Source organism: Babylonia areolata, chromosome 25 (genome assembly GCF_041734735.1).
Source record: "Babylonia areolata isolate BAREFJ2019XMU chromosome 25, ASM4173473v1, whole genome shotgun sequence".
In the NCBI taxonomy this organism is placed as follows: domain Eukaryota; kingdom Metazoa; phylum Mollusca; class Gastropoda; order Neogastropoda; family Buccinidae; genus Babylonia; species Babylonia areolata.
In genome coordinates, this window is record NC_134900.1 from 12,008,543 (window position 1) to 12,019,995 (window position 11,453).

The 11,453-nt window shown below is 41.2% G+C and overlaps 1 protein-coding gene across 2 annotated transcripts in view; it reads left to right on the plus strand.

Annotated features, from left to right (window-relative positions):
- LOC143299653 (uncharacterized) overlaps window positions 1-5,975 on the plus strand; it is a 50,688-nt gene extending 44,713 nt beyond the window's left edge. For both annotated transcript variants that reach the window (XM_076612964.1, XM_076612963.1), the window contains exon 5: window positions 1-5,975. This exon is cut by the window's left edge and continues 10 nt beyond it. In XM_076612964.1, coding sequence (XP_076469079.1) covers window positions 1-295 — 295 coding nt within the window. In that variant the 3' untranslated portion in view covers window positions 296-5,975.
- Window positions 5,976-11,453: the final 5,478 nt, after the last annotated feature.

Genomic DNA, 11,453 nt, shown 5'->3' on the forward strand with positions numbered 1-11,453 from the left:
CGACCACTTTGCCAAAGCGCTGGGTGACTCCACATGGAAGGCCCTCCAGTCGCAGAACGACCCTGCCTTGGACGTCTTCACGGGCTCTGTGGACGATCACTTCGCCAAAGCCCTCGGTGCCACCACCTGGCGCCGGATCAAAGCAGAAACGGAGCACTCGGAAAACGTCACCACCGTCACTACTACCACCACCACCAGCAACAACAACAACAACAGGAACGGTTACAGTCCTAGTCGAGCCGTCGCCACCTCACCCCCCACCTCCTCCTCCCTCGGTGCCACTGTTGCCTCATGATCATGATGATGATCCTAGTTTGGTGTGGGTGTGACCCAGAAAGAGACAGTGGTGTACAGAGGATTGAAATATTGTGATCAGAAGAAGAAAAAACTGGAATGGGGGGGGAAAAAAAAAAAAAAAAACCCAGCCAAGGGAACATGGGAATGTGAGAAAGACAGCGGTGGTTGAAGTAGGGATACAGTAGCTGAAGTGTGTGTGTGTGTGTGTGCTGATGAGAAAGGGGAGACACAGTGAGAGACCGAAGACCACAAGAGTGTTGGGGAAACTTGCCTGGAATGTGTGAAGAAAAGTGAGGATTGAAAGGACTGGTCATGCGCAAGACTGATACTGATCAGAGTGCAAGAAACCAGACTGTCTGGAGTGTAAAGAAAATCGAGGATATGAGCGCCAGAAACAGTTATGAGTGTAAGGAAAAGTGAGGATTTGAGTGCGAGAAACAGATTGTCTTGAGTGTAAAGAAAAAGTGATAATTTGAGTGCTAAAAAGCAGACTGTCTTGAGTGTAAGAAAAGCGATGATTTGAGTGCTGGAAAGCAGTGTAAAGAAAAATGATGATTTAAGAGCTAGGGAGTGGACCGTCTTGAGTGCAAGAGGAGCATTCTATTAGTTGAAACTACCTGAACTTAAAAGAAACACCAAAAAAAGAAGAAGAAAAAGAAAATGGTATCACACAGGGAAGTGGACCTTGTGCCTACAAGAAAAGTGACATGTTGACAGGAATGCTAGACTGTGTGACAAGGCAAATGGTGACCACAGCACCTAGAACAGGAATTTCATGAAGCTAGGCATCACAAAGTAAAGGCTGTCCACAGAGTACAACGACAGTGATGTTGATGACAAGAGTGCCAGAAGGCGAGCAGTGTGAGTGCAGAGAGAGAGAGAGAGAGAGAGAGCAGATGATTTGTGCCAGAAAGCAGCCTTCCAGTTTCAGAGACCTGTGTAAATAGCTGTTGAACCACGAGTGCAATACCCTGTGAGAGAAACCGCATGGACAGAAGGAGCGCAACAAAACCTTGGACCGGGTGGCGTGACGGTCGCCCCGGAGTTTGACGATATTATTAATCTGTTTTCCTGATAACTGATGAGAAAACTTGTCAGAAAACTGGCAACAGACTTCAAGAAAAATAACTTGACGGGAAGAGTGCCAGGAACAGAGATGACACTGACTAAGCATGGTTTAACATTCATGAGGGCTTAACGGGATGACAAGATGAATCAGAAAATGGGTGAGAGAGAGAGAGAGAGAGAGAGAGAGAGTGTTATAAAAAAAAAAAGGGACTGTCATATTGAGAGCGGTTAGAGGTAGGAAGCGAGTGGTGGAAGAAAAAGAGAGAGAGAGAGAGAGAGACAATCACTGACAGTGTGCCATGATATAAAATGTATTAAAGAATATATATGCATATAACACCACACACAGGAGCTTGTTAGTTATAAGAGGGGCATACTTGTATAGTTCTCTGAGCAGCAGCCAGGCGTGTATGATATTTTAAAAAAACTATTACAGACCACAGCTGTCCACAGTGTTTGTGGGTGCTTGGTGTGTTGACTTGCCATCCGTACACTGACAACTCAAGCGAAGGGCATTGCAATGCTGGTGGCCATGAGTGGTGTGTTCATTGCCAGTCCCAGATGAGCCACCTTGTGCCAGAACTAATTGCCAGAGAATCAGTTTTGTGGGTGAATGTGATTTGTTGTTGTTGTTGTTGTTGTGAAAGCAATCATGCTGCACCTTGCGTTGAAGTGAAGCGTACTTGGGACATCTGTAGAACTGTTGCCTTGTGGTTTTGATTGTGATGCTTTTCAGTATTCCATAAACTGTGGTTTAACTCTTCAAGTCATACTTCTGTTGTTGTTGAATGGCTCTGGAAATGTTCTAAAGGAATGTTGTAGTGTGTGTGCTTAAAGAATAAACAAATAAATACATTAAATAATGAATAAAAACGCTGTGAAGTAAGATGAAAAGATGACAAGAGTTAATTAAACACATACATCTTTGTGCTGGTAACTGTGTGGACTGCAGTAAAAAAAAAGTTTTGTTTTTGTTTTTATTGTTTTAAGTTTATGACCTTTCACCACACAGACATGCATACACACACACACACACACACACACACACACACACACACACACACACACACACACACACACACACACACACACACACACACACACACACACACACACACACACACACACACACACACACACACACACACACACACACACACACACAGCAAAGAACTGAGATCAAGCGAACAGATACCAACATGTGGTTCTTTGTATTTGTATTTCTTTTTATCCCAACAGATTTCTCTGTGTGAAATTCAGGCTGCTCTCCCCAGGCAGAGCGTGTCGCTATACTATAGCGCCACACTTTTTTTTTCTTTTTTTTTTTCCTGCGTGCAGTTTTATTTGTTTTTTCCTGTCGAAGTGGATTTTTCTACAGAATTTTGCCAGGAACAACCCTTTTGTTGCCATGGGTTCTTTTACGTGCGTTAAGTGCATGCTGCACACGGGACCTCGGTTTATCATCTCATCTGAATGACTAGTGTCCAGACCACCACTCAAGGTCTAGTGGAGAGGGAGAAAATATCGGCACCTGAGCCGTGATTCGAACCAGCATACTCAGATTCTCTCGCTTCCTAGGCGGACGCGTTACCTCTAGGCCATCACTGTCATGGACTGATGATGGAAAGTGGGTGTGAACCCCATCAAATGAATATCACTGCTTTTTTTTTTCTTTTTCTTTTTTTTGCCAATGGCCCACCCCTTCCTTCTGTTCAGTATGTTGTGGGCTTAGGTGGGAACAAGGCTTGGACCACCCAGTCAAGTCATCCACTTCACAGATGCATCTTTGGGAGTGTTGCCCAAATTTCCCGATAAGCACACGTGCGTTAAGTGTGTGCTGCACACGGGACCTGGGTTTATCATCTCATCCGAATGACTAGTGTCCAGACCACCACTCAAGGTCTAGTGGAGGGAGAGAAAATATCGGCAGCTGAGCCGTGATTTGAACCAGCGTGCTCAGATTCTCTCGCTTCCTAGGCGGATGCGTTACCTCTAGGCCATCACTGTCATGGACTGATGATGGAAAGTGGGTGTGAACCCCATCAAATGAATATCACTGCTTTTTTTTTTCTTTTGCTTTTTTTGCCAATGGCCCACCCCTTCCTTCTGTTCAGTATGTTGTGGGCTTAGGTGGGAACAAGGCTTGGACCACCCAGTCAAGTCATCCACTTCACAGATGCATCTTTGGGAGTGTTGCCCAAATTTCCCGATAAGCACACGTGCGTTAAGTGTGTGCTGCACGCGGGACCTGGGTTTATCATCTCATCCGAATGACTAGTGTCCAGACCACCACTCAAGGTCTAGTGGAGGGAGAGAAAATATCGGCAGCTGAGCCGTGATTTGAACCAGCGCGCTCAGATTCTGTCGCTTCCTAGGCGGATGCGTTACCTCGAGGCCATCACTGTTATGGACTGATGATGGAAAGTGGGTGTGAACCCCATCAAATGAATATCACTGCTTTTTTTTCTTTTTCTTTTTCTTTTTTTTTGCTTTTTTTGCCAGTGGCCCACCCCTTCCTTCTGTTCAGTATGTTGTGGGCTTAGGTGGGAACAAGGCTTGGACCACCCAGTCAAGTCATCCACTTCACAGATGCATCTTTGGGAGTGTTGCCCAAATTTCCCCCGATAAGCACTAGTCTACAGGTGTCTGTATCTTTTGGGCATGTCTGACACCAGGGTTAGTAAAGGAAGCTCACAATAGTCTTGGTACTTCTCATCGTTTCAATGTGCGCCTTATTAATTGTTAACTTCAGTAATTCTTTAAGAATTTTGGAGGATGCACCTTTTATAATCCAAAGCGCCTTGTTGTCAGTGAAATAGGATGTATAATGCCTTTGATTTTGAAGCTTGAGTTTTTTGCTCACTGTGTTGTACCAGGATTAGTATAAAGTTTTCCATGCCTTGCTTTTTTTTTTATGCCTTTCTTCTTTCTTATATTTGTATATAAAAAACAAAAATGTTCCATGCCTTAATTGCTAGCTATATCCACTGCCAGCAAAATTTATCAAAGTGTTCCAGCCATTGGAATTAATTTAGCTGTGTTAAGCTTAGTTTGTAATCAGCAATGATAGTTGATTGATCCATCATCTATGGACCACAGACAAATTCTGTGTTTCACATGACAAAGTGTGTGTGTACATGTCCCGTGGGTGTGTGTGCACTGCTGCAAAAGTTTTAATTTATTGCGTCACTTGTGGCTTACATTGTCAATGAAAAAATGGCATCTTCATATCTGTGTACAGTTGCACAATGTCTGTTAAAGAACATGTATGGGTTCTACTTGTTGTGTTCCCCCATTTCCTTCAGTGTTTTTGCAGTTTTCGTTTGTTTTGCCATGGAAGCAGTTTAGCAGCTTGGTTTAAACCGTTACCTCAATTTCACTTACGATCTTGTTTTTTTCTGTTTAGAAGGATAGGTTTTCTGAGCAGGTGTGGATTATGTATGCAGAGAGATGTGATGTATGGTGTTTGGAGAACAAGATGTATGTACAAGAAACTGAAGTGTTGTAATGTTTTTCGTGTTTTGCTGATGTATATATCTCTAAGCAGTCATTCCTCCAGCTGTGTGCTTCGTTAATGATGTTCAAGTTTAGGACGGCAAGAAAATGTTGCTTTTCTTTGCTGTACATAGTTTACTGTCTCTGATGCAAATTGTGGTGAAAAACCATAAAGCAGAACAATATTATCATAGCGACAAGTATACAGAGTTGAAGGTTTCATTGTTCCCGTTTAAGAAATATTGGGTAGTAATTTTGCATGCGACAAGTATACAGAGTTGAAGGTTTCACTGTTCCCGTTTAAGAAATATTGGGTAATAATTTTGCATGCGACAAGTATACAGAGTTGAAGGTTTCACTGTTCCCGTTTAAGAAATATTGGGTAATAATTTTGCATGCGACAAGTATACAGAGTTGAAGGTTTCATTGTTCCCGTTTAAGAAATATTGGGTAATAATTTTTGGTAATAATTTTACATGTGATGCTGATGGGTAACTAGTTTTGTTTGTTGATGACGCATATTCAGCACGCTGTAATTTCTGGCCTGCAAGGTACATGTTTTGACCTCTTATTATGTCAGACCCTTTCAGACGTGTCTGAAATATATCATGTGCAGTTGCTCAGCCCCTGCACACGCACTAGACACAGGATGAACTTCTCTACACATTATTTGATCATGCTTCACATCTCATTATTCAGCTTCAGTCACTGCATAATACTTGCTTATGCAGGACATGTGTCAGACTGGATAATATATCAAGTTTTGTTACTGCAGCTCAGGCACACATTGTCTGATGTCTCCATTAGTATTCTGAAGGCAAAGGCGTACAATATACCAAAGTATATATTCAGTACTGAACACAGTTGCTGTTATACATGCATTCTGATTGTGTTTATTAAGAAAAAAAAGAATAAAGGTGGGGGAGGGTTGGGGGGGGGGGGGTCACCTCTTGTGCTGCAGACAATATTTTAAGGCGGGAAATTGCAGTATATAAATACACACACACACTCATATATATTTAGCAAGCTCTGAAAGCACTACACTGCTTTGCTTAGAGAGGTGAATTCCAGTCATTAGAAAAAGAAAAAAAACCTTGTAAATAAAGATCAGTGATACTTTCTTTCGCCTGTTTGGTTGTGTTTTATTTTGAAGTCAGTGATGACAGAGACTGAAGTGAACCAAATGGAAAAGCATCTGTCAGAAAAAAAACAGCGGAAGGTCTAACTGACTATACTCAGTACAAGAAAAGTATAGATATATTCAAACTGACTCAACACAGAACAAGAAAAGTAAACTTCCACACCTCAGCACAGGGAAAGGAAACTGACTCTAGTTCTACTTCAAATCAAATCATGTAAGTGAACTAGTAATACAGCCCAAGTGGCAAGCCTGATCCAGACAGTGGTTTCAGTGTCACTTTGTGCCCCTTCCTTCATGGCTGGAAAGAGAGCAGCAGTCAGGCCAGACTTTACCCAAGTGACAAGACCAAGAGACACCAACTACCCTCAGCATTTCCCAGGGGACAAACATGAGCATTGTTCCTCACTGATACACACTGAACAGGACAAGGCAGCCGCCCCCTCACTGTGCAGCAGGATATTTATGTCAGTATCTCAGGGTGTAGCCCTGCAGTGAAGGGCTCTTGGCCACAATGGACCCCAGACACTGAACAGCCTTTATGGCCCTTCCTGCCCAGAACAGACATGCAACATCACACCACCCCAGACTTCTGCTGAGCAACTGGTCGTTACGGCCCGTTAAGGGCCAGCCAGAGGGAAACAGTGCCCTGAAGCTGAAAGAGCATGCTTAACTCGTGATGGGGTGTTAAACCCCAAGTCATTAGTTTTTGAAAGGGTTGATGTTGTGTGCTGTCAAAGGCCTTCCTCCACTTACAAAGACCAAATGATAATGCCGACTGTGCACATCTTAGGACGCTTTGATGTCTTCCACTTTCAGATGTTTTCTTTATCTGGCTTGCACTCACCGACACTCTTCTGAATCAAGTCAGTCTCTGTATAAATGGGTGTCACGTGGCCAAAAGAAGATCAAATTAAAATCAAGTTGTTCATAACCCACCCAGCCATGCCTGCACAGCTCAAAACAGGTTAAAAGGATTTTTAATCCAAACACTGGTTGAGTGAACACTAACAGGACTGATGAATAAACCAAGTTTTGCTTTATCATCATAAGGTCGAATGAAAAATGTTCACTTACTTCACAGGTAAGTTTCAGTTTCCACAGGTAAAACATTGCAGCAAAGGATTTTATCGCAGAAAACAACACTCACCAGCAATGAATGGATTTACAATATGCTACTTCAGTGACAAGACATGAATTCTTATAATGCACAGCAAGCTGTCTGTGTCAGTCATCAAAGCAATACCACATCACAACAGACAACTCAAATGGAAACTCAAATCCCTTTAATCCTTGCTACATGTTCAATCTCACATACACACATATGCCCCTCTCCGTCCGTCCCTTCACACCCTCTCTCTCCACACACACACACACACACACAACCACACTCACATACTATAAACCACAAACGCATTGGGTTTTCCTTTTCTTTAACCAAACTAACCATCAAGCTTTTAATGTTTACATACAAATTACAATAATAAAGAAATGAACATAATTATATCCTGGCGAGAGTATCCACATCAATATAAAAGACAATAACATGATAAAAATGATATCTTCGCAAGAGTCCCTATCTAAACCAACTGCGAAGAAAACAACTAAAAATAACTCTGAGTAAAAATCCTGCACAAAAAGTCAAACCACACACACAGTCATGTACGCACACACACAGAACCAAAAAACCCAAAAAATTCATGTCTTGAAAGTGTCTTCATGTTCTTGTTACAATGAAGATTCCACATGAAACAATGGTATGGCTTACAAGATTGTCAGATTCCAATCTGTTTAACCTAAAACAAAAATACCAACACTTTTCCACAAAAAGCATTCACTGATGTTGATGTCTTTTTGCTTTTTTTTTCCTGTTCTTTTCCCTTTCTATTTCTTTTATACAGCTGACTATCAACAACCTTGTAATTGTACGTCTTCACTGTTCTAATCAATTTATGAGCTGCCCTTAACCACTACGCACACAGGCAGAGAGACACAGAGAGAGAGAGAGACTCTGTGTGTGTGTGTGTGTGTGTGTGTGTGTTAGTGTTGGTTTGTGTGTGTACATGTGCTCATAATAATGAGAGCATGCATGTGACAGGGATCTCAGAGAAAGGCAGAAAAAAAAGAATGTGTGATACAATTTTTTTTTTCAAAACTTGCTATGCATGGCCTTGTAAAATTTTGCAATACAATTACAAGATTAAAAAATTGACTACTGACATTAAAAGCACATCAAATGCTTGCGATAAATTATATTTAATTATGTATCTAAAACTCTGAATTTACAATGAGCTAGCTTGAAAAAGTCAGACTGAAAAATGAGAAAACATTGACAGAACTCTTTGATTTAGAAACATGTCATGAAGCGTACATTCAGAGCTATGAACATTATTTTTCTGCAAACACATTGCACGCTTGACTGCAGAGAGTACTTAGTTATGGGTGTTTTTTTTTTAAAACTGAACCATCAACAACACAAAAAACGTGACCTACGACCCAAAGTATAAAAAAAAAAAAAAAAAAAAAAATGCATTGAAACAACAGTTACATCAAAAACTCTACTAAGTGTGACTGAAATCTGGAAAGGGTTTTTTGGACAGAAGTATGTACCTGTCATTATATACATGTATACATTTGAGGAATTATGTACAATAAAAATTTCAGAAACTTATTTTGTCCGACAAATCACCTATTTCCCTCTTTGGGAGTATTGGGAACAAAATCAACAACAAAAATAAGATCCAAGATCCATTGAGCATGTGTGTGTGTGTGTCACTGTGAGTGTGCGTCTGTCTGTCTGTGTCTGTGTGTCTGTGAGAGAGAGAGAGAAAGAGAGAGAGAGAGAGAGAGAGAGAGTGCAACAATTTACAAACAAAAACATACAAATGTGAATACAGTCTGAAATCACACCATAATCAAAACTCTGAAAACTGGGGAATGAAGCTCAGATCTGGGACGGAAGGGAAAATCTGTATGCTAAAACAGACAACAGCTGGCACGGCTGTGAATACATGAGCTAGAACAATGGAACTGATGGCAATGTATTTCAAAGCAGAAATGGAACCTTACGGTGTGTGATGGGAGGTCTGGGGGAGTGGGAGGGGGGCGGGGAGTGGGGTGGAGGTGGATGGCTGGGTGGGAGAGAGAGAGAGAGAGAGAGAGAGAGAGAAAGAGAGAGGGGTAATGAGATGTCACATGTGTGAGCATTATCATACATTTTCAATGCTACATTTGCACAACACAGTTCAGGAAGAGTATTCTGATCTAACAGAAGCTCAGCCCATGCCCACACAGAAAAACACCAACAAACAATGCATTATGAGGACTAGGTCACATCACAGAAGACAAAACTTGTTCTCTGCTTTTCAGTCTGACTTCATTCTCATTCTCGGGCTGACCCCTGCAACACTTCCCATAAAAATGGAAATGAATGATTCCTCTGTGCAACGGTTTGAATCAATCTTTAACAATCATAGTCAAGTAGTGAAGAAATCGGATTTGATCAATAATGTACTACACAACAAAATATTTCATAATCTGTACGAAAACAAAATATCTTATCAGTCTTGATTGATAGTGTGTGTGTGTGTGTGTGTGTGTGTATGTGGTTGTTGTTGTTGTTTTGTTTTGTTTGTGTGTGTGCGTGTGCGCGCGCACTTGCGTGCATGTTTCTGTGTATATACACGTATTTGTGTTGCATGTTTTGAATATTATATTCAAGCTGCCACAAATTAGTTTACAAACATTAAACTCTACCTGCATAGTTGATACTGTTGTCATCAATGCACACAATTGATAGCTGCTGAAAACATGTACATGTTCTAGACTTTCAGACCATCATGTATAAATGATGCATTAGCCTGCCATTTACTGAGGCAGTGTAATCACCAACTTAACAAAACCAAGTCAACAAATCTAGGACTACTCTAATCAATTACATTGGATTTCGTTTTATCCAGCCACAACTTACAAAAATATACATGACTAACTATAAGCCTCTTCAAAAGTGTGAGAGAGTGTGTGTGTGTGTGTGTGTGTGTGTTCGTTCTTTAGTTTAACATCTTTAAACTGTAAGTGATATTAGACAAGGGTAGGAAAAAAAATTGAGGAGGGGAGGGGGGGGGGAAGAAATTGCTGTGTACTCATGCGAGTAAGTGAAAGCGTACGTGCGTGCGTGAGTTCGTTACTTATAGAAAATGAGTGTACGCATGCGAGTAAGTGAAATTGTGTGTGTGTGTGTGTGTGTGTGTGTGTGTGTGTGTGTGCAACTCTAACCATACACAGTTGTTGGTGTATACATTCATTGTTCACGTCCCCCAAAATCATTTGACAGGTTGTACTGAAAAGGATGAAGGGCTCAGCTGGAGCAGAAAAATGCACAACGAAGTACTTTTCAATTTTCTATTTCAGCTGCTGTTCAACTTTTCCAAGTCTTTCTACCAGAGTTTTGGAAAAAAAAATTAAATGATAAGGATTGGTACCGCATTTACAGGAACTTTGTCATGGCATAGTGCATATTTCTGTTTGTAGTGTGTGTATGTGTGTGCACATGTGTGTGTACATGTGTGCATGTGCAAACAAGATCACAATGAAACAAAAGGGGACATCTCAACCCACTAGACACAACCTCAAAACACAAGCCATCACAGAATTCACTCACAGCCCTACGATCACTTCTGCCAGTTCCCCCACACATACCACCCCCTCCCACAAATTTGAAATACCACCAAGAGGATGTAGCCTTGGAGGCCATGAATCCTCAACACAAAAGTGACATCCCCTTCACGATGGATCTCAAGATGTGAAGGAAAATGCCATGGCAGAGATGTTACCACATTTCTGCATGCACACATTTGCAACTCACTGCATTCACAGACAGACTATGCAAAACAAGAGGCTTTTATGAAGATGAAACGGTTCTGTTTAAAAATTACTTTGAAATAAACACACCCATAAAAACACACCTGAAACACAGTTTAAAATATCATACTTTAATAACCGACAAACCACTAAGATTAAAACAGCATTGCACTGTAGTAGACTAAACTTATACATGTAAGGACTTAAGAAAAAATACACAAAAGCATATAACATGCCAAATATGTTACTGCATCAATATTCAGTCTATTACTGACATGGAATACATGATCTGTGACATGTGTCACCTGTTTGTGTGCACACACATAGGGCAAGGGGGAGTATGAAGGGACAGACAAAACTTCACACAGCTGATCATGGGGATAAAATTCTTCCACTCGTATTACATCACCCACTGTCAGCATTTGAGCATGAAGACCTTAGATTAAGTCAGACTTGGAAAGCTAAAGCTCCAGGCTGTAAGCATTCAGCCATGGGTGGATTGACAGCCAAGAAGAAACATCTCAGGTTGAATCCAGACAAATATTAATTATCCCCCTTTAATGGCTGTCCTGGATCCACCTTCAGATAAGGTGCA